General features: G+C 37.0%; 1 protein-coding gene across 2 annotated transcripts in view; it reads left to right on the top strand.

Moving 5' to 3' along the window:
• The window catches only part of ANO10 (anoctamin 10), a 126,309-nt gene that overhangs the window by 15,054 nt on the left and 92,527 nt on the right, over positions 1 to 18,728 (top strand). For both annotated transcript variants that reach the window (XM_082043875.1, XM_082043876.1), the window contains exons 8-11: positions 60 to 134; positions 1,348 to 1,530; positions 4,906 to 5,097; positions 7,510 to 7,638. In XM_082043875.1, the coding sequence (XP_081900001.1) occupies positions 60 to 134; positions 1,348 to 1,530; positions 4,906 to 5,097; positions 7,510 to 7,638 (579 nt within the window). The remainder of the gene's footprint in view (positions 1 to 59; positions 135 to 1,347; positions 1,531 to 4,905; positions 5,098 to 7,509; positions 7,639 to 18,728) is intronic.

Genomic DNA, 18,728 nt, shown 5'->3' with positions numbered 1-18,728 from the left:
ATGATATTCCACATTTGAACTTCTGCTTGAGTACTAATAACAAATGTTTTTATTTGCAGTTCAACTTCTTAAATTGTTTTGCATCTCTTTTCTACATTGCCTTTGTGCTGTTTGATATGAAGCTTTTGAGGCAGGTGAGTTCCATGAACATTATAAGAATGGTGATGAGTTTAGGAAAATAAAGAATTGATTGAAACAGAACTTCAGTTTTTCAGTGTTTTTTCAAAATATTAACTTGACAATGAATATATTTCATTTCTATTGTCTTAGAAATCCAGCTTCCATATTTCAGTTCCTCTAGTTCAGTTGCAGAATCATGACAGAGTGGAGCAATTGTTTCCCTCCATTTAAATGGGCAACTGTTTTCAAATAAATTGATTATTCCCTCACACAGATGAGGCTGGAAAAATTTAATTTCCTCTTTCTTTCCCTTTATGGTAGAAAATGTTTTTCTCTGGAGTGTTCTTAATAAGAAATTCTTGAGGATATGAGCATGATTAAGTTTATGACTACAATGAGGATCTGTGAATAAATAAAAGCAAAAATAATTTGTAGTTGGTATTTTAAATCAGTGTTCTCTTGTTAACACCTTTCACACTCCAATGCATGAAAATCAGGTAAAAGGATATGTTTTTACTCTAAATGTAATGAACAAAATAAGATCTTCTGCTCAAGATCTTCATTACTCTAAAGAGATCTCTAGCAAAACACCTGACATATCTATACCAGACATGACATTCATGACGTTTCCTGTACTTTAAGGTAAAAAAGAAAAAAAATAGAGAAAAGTTCATTGTTTAGCTCCGTGATTGGCATTGGCATATGTTAAGTGTGTATCTTCACCCTTTATTGGACTTGGTGTACTGTTTCCATGATACATCCAGACCCGTAAAATATTTAGACATCTAACTCCTATTTTGTCCTTTTCAGCACATAGCAAAGAATGAGAACTAGAGCGTCTGTACTTTTCGTATGCTATTGCTAGTTTTGTTAGGCTGGCCTTTTTGTTATTGTACTACAGGGTTTTTAACAAAGATTGACCCAATTTCAAATCACTGTATCTCTGCAACCATGAACTATCAACTATCTTCTCAATGTTGTCTGTACAGCAGGTGGGGGAACAGAGAGCATTTATTAAAAGGTTACTAAAACTTGGTAACTCATTTAACCATTTGACAGTTTTTGTGTAATTGCAACATATTTGGTCCATCTTTTTGAAACACCCTGTATAACAACTTAGAATGTTGCTATTATAGAAGGCACAAAATTGGAGATGATAGGTTTATCACACTTCTATTAATTTTTTTCTCCCTCTTTTATTTTATTTTATTTTATTTTAAACTGAAGAGCTTGGCCACTTTGCTGATAACTTCGCAGATCATTAATCAGTTTGCAGAATCCGTGTTTCCTTACTGGCTCCAGAAGAGACATAAGAAGAGGATGAAGAAACGCGTGTGTTCTATGAAAACAGATACAGACCTGTCGTTAGTTGAACAAGTCAACTTGGAGAAAGAAATGGGCACCTATTTCGTACGTTTTACTACTGTAAAAGAGTTAAAAGCTTTCTGGGATATAGTTGACACTGGTATCAGCCAGTGCAACTTAACATGTGTCTGTCTGTCTGGCCTGTCAACTTATTTCCAGTTTCATCAGTTTTGCTTGTAGTGTTGTATGTACTATATGGTGCACTGGATCAAGAAACTGATGCAGAGCAGGATCCCAGTTACACCAGAACAAAGGGGTAGGAATGAACATCTGAATCTGGAGCTCCCTAACCCCATGTCACTGGAAGAAGTATTTGTGTAATATGCCCTTAATCTCCAGGGGTAGCCTGCACACTACCAGGATGAGTAGCATGGCACAGGGAAGGGGGAAACTGTTTCTGGTTTAGTTTGGTTTTGCAGTGGTGCTAGTTTAAACTGTCAATTAAACTACAACCTGAGAGAGTGTGTTTGCATCTGGGTGGCACAATACTGCTGCCGGAAGCTCTTGCTTCTTGAAGCTACAGCTTTGGCATTCCTTCTCTTCCTAGTTCTGTTCCTTCTACCCAGTACAATTTTTAATTTTATTTAACAGACTTTGTACAATTCATTCTTGCAGTGCTAAGGGAATTGATAAAGTAGATGACATAAGTGTGTATGTTAAGGCCTTACAGACTGGCTGACACCTTGCTTGATTAAATGCTGTAAGCATAGTCACAAGACTCTTAATACTCTATGATTTCACTTTTACAGAGTAAGAATTATGTGTAGATAGTATACCTTTTATGCAAAAGGTCGAGAGTAGCAGTTTGAAATTTGATATTAACACTATATCAGGTTTCTCTCTTCCTGCATAAAGTGCCATGAAATGAGAAGAGGAAAAAGAAATACTGCCCTTGCAATTGAAAAACTGTTCAAATGTTAACAGTTGCGTTCCTCTGGGAAGGCTGGTATTTCTCACATTTTATGTGGGGGGAGATAGGTTTAGAGAGCATGCCTGTCTTGCAATGGAGAACACAGCAGAAATCCCCGAGTAGGTGTCTGAACTGGTAAATCAGCACAGTGTAACACTGTGCCTTGCAGAGAGTCCAGCACAATTCCAAAAACTGTGTTTTGGTGTTGGGCATTGATATGCCCGACCAAATATGCTCTGCCTCTTGGACCCACACTGACTTCTGATCCTCAGCTGGCACACACAAAGTTGGTGTGGTGTCTTGGAGTCATGTTGCCCAGAGCTCCTTGTGCAGAGCTGGATCAAATGTATCTGTACCTGTTACACCGTTCTGCCCTGAATGATTTTCCACGGGGACCTAACAGGTCAATTGTACGGTAATGACTTTGCCTTGGAGGTGTCCGCTGCCCGCCTCTGTTTCAGTTCAAGATACTGGTTACTCAAGGCCTTAATTTTATTTTTGGTTTTAAGATTTTAATTGTACTGTGCCCTTGTGAATACATGATATTAGATCACTGATTTGTTTGCACACAGTGAGCTGTCAGCAGGCAGGAGTATTTCTAAAATTAAATCTGTCACAAGGGGGAAGCATTTGACTATGTTTAGTAAACTGAGGCGTTTAGCAGGAGCTTGACAGAATTCTGCATTTAAGGCTCTTCTCATTTGTTTTCCTTCCTTCACTTTTTAACATTCTTTTTTTTTTGTTTGTTTGTACTCTTTCTCACTTTTCAAATCTCCAGGCCTTAACCCCATTTAAAATGTGAAAACATCCTGCCTTTTTTGTTTGTTTTGTAAACTTCTCTAGTTAATGTTCTCCCTGAATTTCTTTGTTGATTTTGTTTCATTGGTGCCATAGCTCATGTGCTGCTCTGGTGGCTGACAGTGGCATACTTCGAAATTTCTTTAACAATGTATCAGACTCCTGTTTTCCTGCACAAAGTGTCATAAATTGAGTAGAAGACAACGACACAGTACTTTTCATACTCCGCTGTACTAAAAGTCAGTAGGTACTGGGCAGGGAAATGAGAAGAAAGGTGTGAGGAAGCACTGGGAATACTGTGCAGCTACCCGAATGAGGAGCACAAAGGGAAGCATCCCTCCCTACCTGCAACAGTTGTCTGAGAAAGTGACAGCAGGGACAGATACATGACTGCCACTCCAGTGAGTGATCCTGCACAAATGCCCCTAAGGAAGACCTTACTAAAATTCAGAGTTTGTACAAAACATTTCTGTGGAAAAATCACAATGGTTTTAAAAGTTATGTAGCTCTTCATGGCCTGGCCTGCAGGTCAGTCTGTCAGACCCAGCAACTGTGCAAGTTGAAAATCAGCTCAAGTGAAGAATCAGGTTATGACCACCCCATGTTGATTTCTGAGCTTGCAGGCTTCTATGGCCTCTCTCTGTTTGCTAGAAAAAACAAAACCAAAACCAAAAACCAAACCACTAGATGCTGTAGAGGGCAGTCAGTGTAACAGCTATAATCAGCAAAAAAGATTGAAGAACCATGTGCCTGATGCATGGAGCCAAAACCAATTTTATCTGTTCCTGTAGTAATCTCAGGTACTGTCAAGTCTTTATTATTTCATTTCTGAGAGAGACGGCAATATGTGGAGCTGAGCAAATACAGAATAGCTAGATCCCAGTTTAATTTGTTTCTTCATCCTTTGTTCAGTGAACATATTTTCTTCAAAAATGGTTGGTTTGGTTCTTCAATTTCATAAATCATTACTGCAATTGTAGAAACTATAATTAATACTACAAAACTAGCACACAAATGCATATGATAACCTACACGTGACTGCTCAATCAGCATTTAAGTACCCATATTCTTGGTTTATAGATCAGGTGGTAGACGTGCTGCTGATTTGCCAAAATAGAGCTTTGTATTTGCACCAGTTGTTCCTTTCAGATGTCAGTGCTGCATTTTGTCATTTGAGCCTTCAAGTGGGCCACTACTTCTGACTGACTTGTTTTGAAACAAACAAGCAGAAATACCAGAAAAGAGCTGCCTTTCTGGTTAGGTTTTCATTGACACTCTGAAATACTAGGGGTTTTCTTGTTAATGCTCTTAGGAGAGTGTTCTGCCAGTTTAAATGCATGGTGCTGTTTTTCTGTCCCTCACTGTTCTTTCTGTAGCTGTTGCACTGAGGTAGCGAGGAACCTGAATGGGATGAATGTGTTTATACAATCCCTTCAAGTAATAAAGATAAGAAGTGTGACTGTTGCACAAAATGCATTAGGCAAAAGGAACAATCTTGGCCTCCCCTTGTGGAGAAGTTTATAGAGTAATTGAATAATTCCAAATTAACTAGACGAGATTTTTTTGTTGTTGTTGTGGTTTTCCATCGCCAGTAATTCCTCAACAAGTGATTTGGGGTGGGGAAGCTGTTTGCAACCATATTGTTAATTCTGTGTTTCTTCATATATATTTTTTGTGGGTTAAAGTTGTTCTTATTTTGCTCTGTTTTTCAGGGTACTTTTGATGATTACCTGGAGTTGTTCTTGCAGTTTGGCTATGTGAGTCTTTTCTCCTGTGTTTATCCACTGGCAGCTGTCTTTGCAGTATTAAACAACATCACAGAGATATATTCCGATGCCTTAAAGATGTGCAGAGTTTACAAGCGTCCATTTGCAGAACCCACAGCAAATATTGGTGTTTGGCAGGTATTTATTGTGTCTTCCTTTTTCTGTTAATTTGTTCTAAAACAGGTTTCCACAAATGTATTTAAGCTGTATGTTTGACCCATCAGCCACTTTAAAGTTTAGCAGGTACTTTTCAATGCCTTAGGATGGTATCTATCCAACTGTATATCCAAGTGATTTTTTTGTAGGGTTTTTGACCACATATCTTTCAACTGCCTTTGAAAAGAGAACAAATCCTTCCTTTAGTGCTTGTGTATGTATGCATTATACTCCTGTTGCAACTGCAACAAAACAAAGCTACCAGATACTGCCTGGTACTCCTTACCCCCAGCAAGTGATATTTTGGAAATGGTAACATCTGATGCAGTCTCAGAAGCAAGGAGCTCAGCAAGGGTTTCAAAAAAGTTGAAGAATGATAGGGAAATACTTGGATTCTGAAGCCATGTTTGGCTGTGTACCCTTGTAGTTACCAATGCTCAAACTGATGAATATTAAAATAAGCTGGATCTATGAGCAGGAGCTGGAGCTTTCTGCGTAGCCTGAACGTTGTAGTCTATCTAAACAATTCCATGCTAGTACTGCTAGGTTAGGGATTTTCTGTCCTCAGTTGTTTGCCCATGCAATCATGCTAGCACCTGCTAGTTTGGAGTCTGCTGAGTACCCCATGTCAGTGAACCAATTCTGACTAAAAATAATTCTGTAAAACTGCTCCAGACCCAGATGTTTTTCTGAAAAGAAGTCTGTTCAGTCGCATCCAGAGACTTTAGCATTCTGTAACAGCAGTGGCCTGATAAAGAGTGTGAGGTAGGTTGGAGGAAGTTTCTGGGAGATGATCCATATTCTAGTTTCATTTATCAGCTTTTCTGATGATATAGAATGGAGACAAAGGGCATGATAAACTAGCAGATTGTTTAGTATGAAGAGGTTGTGAATGTTGGTACCAAATGAAACAAATGGGAGATAAGAAATGAAATCAGGAAATCTCAAATGAAATATACTGTAAAAACAAGTGAACCAAGTTTTCTGAGCAATATTCATTAGACACATACATAGTTATTAATGAAGTGGACTTTTAGGAGAAGTCTTTTAATATTAAGTCATTAACATGTCTGAATTATAATCTGATTGCATTTTAATGTTTGATGCAGTCCCAATGTTTTCTCAGTCCCAACATCTTGATGGCATATAGCTGCATTAACTGATGATGTGAGCACCAGATAAATGAGGCTGTGTTCCTAAGTCCCAGGTATAGCTGCAGGTGTATTAGTAGCATTTGGTTTTGCTGGAATAGTTTATTTCAATCTAAGGAGTAGGATGAAAAGCTATAACACTAATAGTACAGTCCTGTTGGGTTTTTTTATAGTGTAGGTTTTTAACTAATAGCTTTGTGAATTAAGAATTATTACTTAAAAATTGGTTATCTTCTTCATGTGGAAAGCTAGGGCATTGCTGAAAGATTTCTGTTAAAGGAATACTGGAATTATTTTATCAGGTGAGCGGAGTCACCAGCTTGTTGTCAGAGAGAAACCTGCTCCTGCTAATTCATTGTGACAATTGCTACAATTCAGTGTCAGTCTTTCTCATTCCACATACTTGGAATAAGTAACTATTATATTGCAAAAGTAGTTGTCACGCTGTAGTAATACTTTCAGGTATATTGTGGGAGCTCTATCAGCAAGAGATTCTTAGACTTGAGAATTGTATGCGTTTAAATGTGAATCTTTCAACAAATTTCAGCTTGTGTAACTGGTTGTGATTTAAAAAAGGCATTCTAAACCATCCTTACATTTTCCTATTGCTTAACAATGAGACAAAACCTCCAAAATCAGAGTGTTCGGATTAGTAGTTCCTCTAGGAATTTTGCATTTTTTTCCTTTATCCTGAAAGAAATCTATGTTTGGGAGTACGACTATAGAAGATGAGTGCATGTTCTTGTCATGCGTTCAGGTTATGAGTCATGAAGATACCAGGGATAAGGCTACTCTCCTGTCCACTTTTTTCCTTTAGGATTATTCCAAATTTTTCAGGAGGTGATCTGGCACTATCTACATCTAGAACATTAATGGTCTCTAAATAACTTCTCAAGGTCTTTACAGTGCTGTGGAATTGGGAAAGAATACTGTTTGACTTCTTCACAGCAAACACACATGCGCGCATGTAGAGAAATCAAATTAGAGAAAAATTCGGTGTTGCAGGTGGTCTTCGTGGTATTGCAAACCTTGTTGTGGTCTTGTCCTTGCTTTTTTTAAAAACTCATGAAGTCTGGACTGCTTGCCAAACAAATCTTACATCATAGAATTCAAAAGATAGAAAGTTTAAATAATGGGTCTTCTGAGGATTTAACAAAGAGAAAGGTATTGTCTAGAGCAGCTTGGAAACTGGTAAATTAGAAATAATGGTCATGACTATAAATATATTTGTGTTTTTTTTCAGTTGGCTTTTGAAACTATGAGTGTAATATCAGTTGTTACTAATTGCATACTGATTGGAATGTCTCCACAAGTGAATGCCCTTTTCCCAGACTCAAAAATGGACCTTATGCTGACTGTGGCATTGGTAGAGGTAAGTCTGCCTTCAAACAGTGCATGTGTTTTAGTAGCAAATAACATGAACAACAGTGGAAATGATACCAGGAAGTTGACTTCTCCACCCTTCCCTTATATCAAATGGAAATTAAGATTTCTCTATCAACAAGTGTTTCACAGTCTTGCTTTTTGATTTCTTTATTTTCTGTGTTTTCTTGTACCGTGAATGTTGTTGCCATAATTTTCCATGCATTCCCAAGATACCATGTATTTGTTACTTCATGTATTTCAATAATTTAATAATGCTATTTCAAGAAGCAAAATAACCACATTTTTGTGAACTGGTTATTTCTCTACCTGGTTTGTGACTCCAACGTATCTTATAAAGACCTCCTACATAATCTTTATGGATGTTTCCTGAAACAAGGGTGTATGATGACTATAAATACTGGTGATTGTAACAGCATTTGGGTTTCATTTCCTAATTCTATGTAGTAAACACTTGAGTATCATTCCTTGTCAGACAAGCATGGATGACTATGGGCATTTTATATAATAACTGAGATTGTAGGACTTTGCCCTTATGTATCTTTCTTTCAGAGCTTTTTTGTGGTTTATTGCCTTGACTTTCATCATTATGCTATTTTAGCTTTTCCAAACTGGATTATTCTCTTGTGACAGAAGTCTGGATTGTCTATGTGTAGTTGTTAAACTGCATCACCCTACAGAGGTGCAGCAGGAGCACATACTTTGTTGTTTCTACAGAGGTTAACTGCTATGCAATGAATTATGAGCTTGCTCTGAGTTTTATTTTCCAAGCCTTAAGGTTCCCAGAGTTAACTCTAAATATGAATCATGTCAGCTGGTTTACTGAAGTTTGAGTCTACAGGCAGCCTGATATATTCTTTTATTATATGTGTGTGAACATTCACATTAACCTCAGTGAGGCATTTTAATATAAAACTAAATTGGCAGTTTAAATGTAATGCTGTAGTTCATTACTGTACAACATATCCAGAGGGATCATGTGATGAAAACTGTATGACTAAACGTAACAAGTATGGATCTGTGGCAGCTTAAAGAGATGGTGCTATTGCCTTGGGAGGGTATTTATTCTTATCTCACCTGTTTTAATGTGAAACTGGCTACAGGGTCTCTAGACAGACCTCTGTTTCTTGGTAGTTCATAGGAGAATACCAATATTTTTCTCTGCTTATGTGCAATCCTTTAGGTGACAGGAATTGCAGCATGGTAATTAGGTAGCTCTTGGAATTCCTTTTTAACAGTGTATCTCAAATTATTTATAAATGCTGTGGAAAGGGAGATTAAGAAAACTCAGCGAAGAAAGTTTGAAGAGAAGAAGTAAATTAGTACTGAGGGGAAGAAAGGCAAAAAAGTTGTTTTACACCAAGAAGCAACCTTGATGAAGACCACCGATCTGTAATTAATTATGTTTTAAGAAGGGACTGATGGAGGGTAATGCCGTATAAACCAGAGGAGAGGAAAGGCAACCATTTAAAGAAAAATCAAGTTTTCTTTTATCGTTCTTCTTAGTAAAAAAACCTCAAAACAACTCAAAATGTAGTTGTAAGAAAAGGTATATTTAAAAAATAGTTTTAATCACAAGCATCCACTATTCTTGATACTTTAAAGTATGCTGGTCTGAAATTTTGTCTCTTTCTGTGTTACTACAAACTATTTATTTTCTGAGAAAACGCAGGCACAAAACAACATATGAGTGTTATAGTACTCTCCTGCAGCATAATAAGCCAAGTGAGTTTTGGAATGTTGTTGTTTATAAACAATTCCAAAACTGTTCAATGTGAAATTTAAAACTTTTGCAGTCTCCTGAGGGACAGTCTTTCAATACATTTTAAACAAAATTTAACAGTTTCATGGGTGGTTTTAAATTTTTTTTTTATATTTTATTTTTTGTTTTTTCTTTTAAAGAGTCAGTAGCTCAGGCCGTGCAGTCTTGCAAGAAGTTTTGTAACACAAGTTACAAAGTTTCTGGAGTCTGAAAGAGTTCTCTAAATTGAAAATAATTTTTATATAAATTTTATTTTTAAAACAATTTGAAAATGTACCTGGCAAACACGATTTGCAGTTCTGTTGAAGACGGTTTCCATTGTGTTGACAGTTAAACATGGTTACAGAAATGATTTTGTTTTAATAAGTAGTTATGTTGTACATATGTCAGGTTAAAACATTGATTAGAAAAGGTAGAAAGAAGGGAGGATTACTAGATGCTGTGGGACCATGAACAGCAGCAGTATTGATGTATGGCAGCTTAAAGAGATGAGACTATTACTGCCTTTGATTCCTGAGTATTTATTCCCATTTATCTGTTACACTGGCACTTTCTTTTATCTGATGAATGATGACTCAGATTAGGGAACTGATCTGGGAGAAGCTCTCCAACACAGGATACTCGTGGAAGAGAACAGGGCAGAAACAGCAGTGTGTGGAAAACACACAGTAGTGCTGTAAGTTTATACTGGATTAAATTTGTGGGACTTCTGCACCACTGAGTCTTTCTCCTGTAATATTACTTCATCTATAGGAAGATCCCTAAAATACAAGAGTAGCACAAATCTCATGTATTGGCAGTATTCCCATGCAGCTTTACTATATTTACTGATGATTAAACTGTGCATTTCAGTCGGAAAGAAAAATTCAGGAGCAGAATATATCACGTTAAACCTCTAGGACAAAGCTGGTGCATCTAAAATGCATTGGTGTCAAGGTAGGAAGAAAATCCTGTCAGATGTGTCAGGGTGTTGATAGAAAAGCATTTTAGATCACCTAGTAGCAATTCAGAAACACATGATAAAGGCGAGTTATTTTACTTTCTGGTGGTTGCTGCAGGTGAAGATGAGAATTTTACGGTGTGTTCATGCTATTTTGACAGCAGCTTGACAGGCAGTGTGAAAATGTTAAGGAACATAAGAAATTTCCTTTAGTAGGCTGTGTATGCTTTCACATGTTCAACTGATGGAATAACCTACTTAAATCTTAGCTGTCATTAAATTTTTTTCTCAGGTTCAAATAATTGTGACTCCAGTTGAATATTTATGTATCTGTTTGATGTAAAACTAAACAGAAAAAGCACTGTTTATACCAAAGCCAAACGTAGATATTAATGATGTCCTGATATATATTTTTTTAAAGGCTAGTGCTCTTTAATAATAATACTTATATTCTTCAAATGAAAACAAGTTTATATGGCAACACTTGACATGACTCAGTACAGACGTAATTAAGAACTGTGTGTAATATTCTTGTAAGCGTTCTGTACCCAGCCTCTACAGATACATGCAAAATAATTTTTTTGCATTAATGACACTAACTCTGCTGCTGTCTACACTTTTGGTGGGAATACATATTGTATCAGCAAAGTAAAGGCTAATTAAATAGACTAAAATATTAAGCATTTCATAATAAATAATGGTAAGCATTAAAAGAATAACATTTCATAATATTTTTAAGTATTAAAACAGTGATTTTTTTTTGAACAGTTGACCTATTTTCATCAATCTAACATCTGCTTCCATGGCAACATGATTTGAACTAGGAGCAGAATCATGAAACTCCCCTCTTTTATTTATGGATGGATGCTGAGTGCAGCAAGTGCAGTTTTCAAACAAAAAGAAGTAGGTGAATGTCCTTAAAGCAGGAAACAATAAGCCCTTGTTAGCATAATTTTAAAATAGTTACATCCCATAGTGTTTAGTTCTTCAGGCTTCACCATAGACGCACACTTCTGATATGAACCAGAGGTGCAAAGTAGGACATTCCAAGCAAGCGTGTGTGCTTGTGTGAAACTGTTCCCAGTCACCTCTGACTACTTACACTGATTTGATAAAAGAGGAAATTACTCTGAAGAAATTTGATTACTAGTTGGGGGCATGGGTTAAAACAAGGTGTATCCATAATTCTGCAGTGCTTTTTTATTTTTCTTTGCAAACTGTTGACAAAGAGTTTTGTTCCTGATTACTACTTCTTTTTAATGTAAACTCTCATAAATTCAAAGAGTGCTGATTAAATCAGTTTCAGGAGTACTCTGAAAGTTGAGTCCAAAAAATGAGTTGTATGTACAACTCTTAGTAGTGTGTTGTGTTTTTTTTTTTTAAACAGTATATCAAAAGGGGTGTTTTGAAGCAATAGCTGTGAAGTACAGCTTAACATGGATATATCCCAATCTCCAAAAGCAACTCGTGTATCCAGTACTCAGATGTAGTAATCTAATGGAAAGCTTTTATGCAGACGTGCACTTAGCCTGGTTGCTTTACGTCATCGAGACATTTGGGGATTAGCTTGGGAAAATTAAGTAATAACAGAGAGCCCTCTTGAGAGCTGTAGTATAAAATCTGACCTTACAGTCTACAAATAGGATTTTGGAAAGAATGTGATCAGCTCTGGTATTGATGAAAATGAGCACCTTAGCGTAAGGACAGAACTAACATATTTGTAGTAAACATGGCTTAACAAACAATTGGGCCATGCAGATTTTATTTCATGGAGTCCTCATAAGGTTTTGAAATAGGTTTTCATTAGATTCACAAATAAATATATTTAAAAGTCAGTTCTGTAAGAGGTATGGAGTGCAATAAGTGAACTAACCCTTTCTTAAACTTTATTTTCTTTCTGGGTGAGGAGGGGCAGACAGTCCATTTATCAAAGACTGGAAAACAGGAATCGTAGCTTGTTAGTAAAGCTGAAAAGTTAGTGGTGCTGTGTTTGTAAGTGTTAGCTGATCCAACATTAAAGTGGTTGAGAGTTGCCTGGTACATCTGCTTTTCTCTAGAGTTCCATTTTTTTAAGTGTATTTCCTCATCAAAGGCCTCCTGGTATACAGTAGAAGCTCTTTGAGCTTCTGCTGAGCACTCTTAATGTAATGGCCTCAACACTCAGCCAGCTCAGCAGTAAACTTGACAGTTGTTTCTGAAATGATAGGCCAGAGAAACTGGAAAACATTACCAGAGTTGAGCAGTTTGGAGTCTCGTAGGTGAGATGGTATATTTGTAATCTGTAAGTTGATTGGACCTGATGGGATTCATCCAAGGTTCCTTAAAGAGCTGCCCAATGTCGTAGCGAGACCTCTCTCCATGTTTTTTCAGTGCTCTTGGTAATCTGGAGGGGTCCCTGTTGACTGGAAGCTGGCAAACCTTGTCCCTGTCTTCAGGAAGGGCAACAGAGATGACCCCAGTAACTACAGGCCTGTCAGTCCCATTTCTGTGCCTGGCAAAATCACGGAGAAGATTATTCTAGGGAGTTATTGAAAAACACCTGAAAGACAATGTGGTCATTGGTCCCTACCAGCACGGGTTAATGAGGGGAAAGTCTTGCTTAACAAAATTAATTTACTTCCTTGACAACATTACCCACCTTTTGTGTAGAAACATAGATTTGATTTCAAAAGATGGTTTTGACATTTCCTGGCAGTTCCCCTAATTAATGATGTGAAATCATCTGCTGGTGTTGGAATATTGAGAATACATTGTTAATGCTATCACAACTTTTGATAGTTACTTTTTTCTGAGTATAGGAGGGAATTTGTAATGCTTATGACATGTCCTGGGTGTGCAACTGGATAAACATTATCTTATGACTAAATGACAGTTTTAGAGGAACATTGAACGTCCTCAAGGAAACTTAGGAATAATCTTCTAAATTGTCCTGGTGATCTGGCTGGTAGTATTGCAGAATGCTCAATTGAAACAATGTTTTCCTAACTGTTCTAGGAAACCGGTGGCTGAGGAGATACCAGTCCTTCTCTTGAGTATAACATTAAATACTTGCTCTCAAATATAAAAAGCTTTCAAAAGTTACTTATGATCCTAAGTCCAAATCATGTTGGTTCTAGTATGTGTCAGTGTAGCTAAGTATGTGGTGGAGTTGTTCTCCTGAGGAATGTAGAATCTTTTTCCTTTTCGCTTTATCCAATTTTATCTAGCCTATATTCCTGTTGAAATAATGTTACCATCTGGTGATCAGATGTTCATCAAGGCTGAATGAACTTTCTGGTAATGTTGAGAGGGTGCTGTTTACTTTTCTGGCAACTGTATCAGCATTCTGAGTGATCTGTGTCTTCTGATCCCTGTCCTTGAAAAGGGGAAAGTAATGTGCTTGCTGTTGATGTGAGACCTTGAGCCTGAGAGTCTGGGTTGGCCCTAGGGTCTGGGTGTGTTCCAGAGGTTGAGTTTTGGGGGTTAGTTGGTTGTAGAGCTAGGGTGGTGCCAGTATAGTTGTGTTTAGAGCAGGTATGAATTCTGAAGCTATTTGGTGTGGTGGTGGGGTGTATGTGTGTCTAAGTGGGGTTCTAGCTCACCTTTCAGTTCTAGATCAGGGTCTAGTTAATTTGCAGGTTCTAGACTGAGTTCTAGCTTGCTTGAAGGCCCTAGAGCATGTCCTAGATCATTTTGAGGGTTCTAGACCACATTGCTGCTCACTGTTGGCTTTAGATCACGTTCCATATCACTTGAAGGATCTAGATAGAGTTCCAGGTCATCATATGGTTCTGGAGTGAGGTTGGGTTCTGTGGGGGGGAGGTCCAAGAGTCTAGTTCAGGGAGTACTCCTGTTTTGTCATCTCACAAGGATTTGTGGTACTTGCTGATGAGATTAGTCTTGCGGGAGGTTTTTTGTTTCCTATTTTTGTTGTTTTTCTTGTGTGCCTTTTTTCTTATTTTTGGCTTTTTGGAGATAAAGGCTCATAGGACTGGGATCCTATCATCCCATAAAGTGCAGCTCTTCCAAGTTTCTAGCATGCTGACTTGGGCTGCCTCTGTGGCTATTCTTTTCTCTGGGGACAAAATTGGAAACCAGCCACATGGCAAGCTCCTACTTTCCCCTGTCCTTCACAGCAACTGGTTGTCATGCTCCTGCTCCCAGGACTCTTGCCAGCCTGTCCAAGAGTCTTGTCCAACACTTGTCAAATTGGCTTTGGTGCTCACTCTTGCACCCAGAAGCACTTCAGCAGGGCCAGGTGTGTCCATGCCACTCTGCCATTCATGCATCCTTACTGACAGCCCATCTACTGTAAAAAATACTTCTAAAACATAAAAAAAAAAAAATCCATAAAAAATCCATTAAAATAATTTGATATTTTAATTTCAAGCAGAAACCCTGGCAAAAATTACCAGAAGATACTGAATAGCATTGATATAATAGTTACTGTAGTATGATGACTTAACAAAGTTTACTGATTCTGTAATTTACTGTTTGTCAACATTTTAAGAATAAAAATGAACTCACATTTCTCTGTATTTTAAACACATTGTACTTTGCAAAAGATTCTGGAAATTGTAGCTTTAGTTTGAATATAAAGTTATGAAATATTTTAGATAAGTTATTCTGCTGAGTAACAGGGGAATAGATTGTCCTCAGAGGTTTTTTTTTTTTTCACATCAGTGAGAGTTTTAACCTTCAGATAGGGACAGGATTTATGTATTTGTTTGTATAAAATTTTATAAATGCTTGCTGCTGAACCAGACTCCTGGGACTATATCAGTCAGGTTAAAAAAAAATGTCAGTTTTGGTAGTCGTACATTAATATGGATTATGTTTATTTCTAGAATAAGAATTTATCACAGATCGTTTTATTGTCATCTACTGCTTCTTTTGAGATGTTCATTCTGATTTAGTGTAGATTTTTGGTCACTTTAAATAGTAAAGATTAATGGCAAAACCTTGTCAGAATGACAGCAAGCATTAAAAAATTCAAAGATCTAAATAAGTTTGTAGCTGCTGGTTGTATTCCTTATCTTTCTGCTAGTATAAAAATGAAAATGCATATTAATGTCTATCTATTCTTGAACAGTCCAATGGCTTTTTGAAAGTATCAGAATTTAAAACAGTATTTGTGCATTTTCCTATTAGAGAGTAATTTTAATTTTTTCCTCCTTATTTTCTGTTCTTTTCTCAAACCATTTTTCACATTCTCAATTTGCTATGTTGGAAGTTGAAACATAATCACAGAGGTGAATGAATTGTGCTGTTCAAACCATGTACAAACACTGAAATGTGTTAAATGTGTGTATGTGTCGCAATGTGTAGGTCAGGAAGAAAGCACTGTATTGCACCAGGTTTTTCAACCCTGGTAACTGAAATGTTTTGATACCCCAACTGGAGCATTATATTTTGACAGTAATTTTAGTTCCTTACTTTAGGATGACACAATTCAGAATGCAATTTTTATCTTTAGATAAATACACATCTTGGTTGTAAAGGTCAGACTTGGTATATGAAATACAGCTTTACTTTTTTTTTTAAACCACATACTTTTGATGCAATTGACCTAGGAGTATGTACAAAGGAGTGGCTGAGCTAGGTCACATCATGGTCTACCTAGGCCAGAATCCTTTCTGCAGCAGAAGCCAAGGACGGAGTGTTTTGGTGTAGCCAGCTATGTAGTCATGTGTCCTGAAGATTAATTCTGGTGATTTGCAGTGTAAACCATTTTAAGGACCTGCCTGATTACTGAAGATGAGCTGTCCAGAGCTGTGTATGCTTTTGTACAATGGCATATCCTCTTTTTCAAAATAACTTTATTTTATAGTAAAAAGCTAGTTAAATAACTAATGGTAATATATTCTTAGCTTATTAAGTAATCATTGTGTTTATTGGTTCTACCCTGGGTTTTTCTAGCTTTTCTCTGCTCTTTTTTTCAGTTTTCTGTGTAAGAAGGACTTTTAAATTTCAACTGGATACTGCCAGTGTGGGTGTGACATTGTAGCGGAGGTTAAGAAATGGGTGGCACAGGAAGCCCTCACACCGGGAAAGAAAACCTGGGAGAGATCTCAGTAGAAACAATGGCAGCAAAAAGGGAAATAACTCTTCTTGCTGTCAGCCAGATGGTAGTAGGAACAGGGAGCTCCAAAGGTATCAGGTGCTAGTTTGCTGAAAGACATCAAGTTTCAAGAAGGATCACAGCGATGCTTTAGGTCACATTGGGGTCCTTTCAGCAAGAAGCAGAAATGGATGTGTCTTCTGAGACTGTGACATTCCTCATGAATTTAACATTATCTGATAGACACTACTGTATTTTTAAACCATGCGTATACTAGGAAGGTTGGATAGGGGAGATACCTTAGGAATTCTTCCTGGATGAGAGTGCATTCCTTAACTATGCTAATAAGTGCTTCAGAAGTGTCAGCCTGGAAAATCAGGAGGGGAAGACTGAGTACGAATATTTTTTTCTCTTCCTTCTGGGATTGTGCAAGGCTGCCAAAATGACAAAACTTCACAAGGGAGGGTGAATAGAGAACAGATCCTTGGAGACAATTACAAGACATTTTAAAGAACTTTATAAGAATCAGACTTTCAGATCTCTTTAAAACCCACTTAGCTTAATATTTCACGCAAAGACATTTCATTTAATGTATAAATATGGTATTTCCAGCTGGAGCCTAATCAGGACGTACAGCTTCCTTGCTGGTAATTAGAAGTTGAGCGGCCAGAGAAAAGCCAAGTTAATACCTATTAATATTCATTGTTTACCTTCTGCTTGATTAAGATTAGTAATTGTTTAATGACAAGATGGAGTATGAACATTCAAAGCCTCCTGGCTTCACAACCATTCCAAGGTTGGCTTAGAATTTCATGGAACTGAATTGCTTTTTTTTTGTAAATAACCTATGAGTTTGTTCAGTTAAATTATTTTAATAATTTTCTGCCAATGTGATACATGTAGCTGCCAACACAAGCCCAAATAATGGCGTTTCCCAGAGAACAGGTAGAACTATAGAATTCAAATAATGTTTTTCCATACGTCCGTGATGCAGTTTGCAGTAACATTTCTTTGGATCATTCTTACTGTAATAGAAGGCTTAGGGACTGGGATGTTCTGTACATCTCTAAAGTTTTCTGTGACTTCTTTGTCTAAGGTGGTATGTTTTGGTTGATTTGTTAGGTTGGTTTTTAAACTGTGTGTAGCATTGGAGGATAAATCCAATTTGTCATTTGTATCCTCAGATGATTGAGAGTGAAAATGAGTGGCTTTGAGCAGGTGAGGGCATCCAAAGGTAGAAAATGTGGGGTTTGCAGCTGCAGCTGGAAAAGAGAACAGGAGATCGGTAAAACTGTCTTCAAATAGCAGGAGGAGGCCAGTCATACCTGTGTTAGAGCCTCTGTATTGTCGATTAAATACAAACAGCTCTTTTCAGAGAGTCTTAGTGATGTAATATTGTTGCTTGCATGTTTTCCAGTTACAAAATTGCAGAATAATTTGCTTTTATTAAATTTTCTTTGCAATAACTTCTAACACACTGATTGGGAGTGTTAAGCCTTCTGGATTGACACGCATATTCATCTTGTGGACTTTGCTACACACCTACTCGGTACTGTAAATGTAATTAGTAGTCATTTGTTGGAAACTTGTAGCATGTGTTCTACAGTCTCTTATTTAAAAATGAGCTAAATTTGCTGCTACATTTTTTCAACTCCTTACTCTCGTTAGAAATAGTTCCAAAGCATCATTTGCTTTTTAAAATCTGGGTATATATATATATATATATGTAAAATCCTTTGTTTTTTTTTTGTTTCCTTGCTTTGTTTTGTTTTTTAAGTGCTGAGAACCACCTGGCACACTGAACTGAAAACTGATTTTGGAACTCAAATTGTACAAGAAAATGCAGTACTGGACTGAAAGGCTGTAGTATAGAGGGGCTTTTTAAATACAGTTTCTGTAAAAGATGTTTTATTAAAAGCAGGCTGAAAGTGGTCATGAGTCATGCTGTAAAGTAAATGTCAAAAGAAATGGGGCTTAATTACTTCATTTTTGCACTGAATTTTTGCCTTATACTGTAAAGAAGTGTCAATCCAAAATTTTACTTTTCTGATCAGATAAAGTTAGTGGAATAATGTATAATTTTCAAAGGGATTTTTCATGAACTGTGGCAGCGTGCAAGCCACCTGGTATGCTGCTGCTTTCTATTCTAGTACCTTGAACAGTCTTTTTAAAGTCTTGGGAGATTTCTAAGTCATGCCTATAATCAGCTAAATCTCTACGATGTAATACAAAGGAGATACAGTTAGAAGCTGCTGAGAATTCGTAAACCATCATGTGTTTGATCAAGGTTAGTTTTAGTCAGAGGATTTGTCATAAGATAAAATGTGTGTGTGGCAT

The sequence above is a fragment of the Streptopelia decaocto genome (genome assembly GCF_964273445.1).
Source record: "Streptopelia decaocto genome assembly, chromosome: 2".
Lineage (NCBI taxonomy): Eukaryota > Metazoa > Chordata > Aves > Columbiformes > Columbidae > Streptopelia > Streptopelia decaocto.
This window is presented reverse-complemented; position numbering and strand designations above follow the sequence as displayed.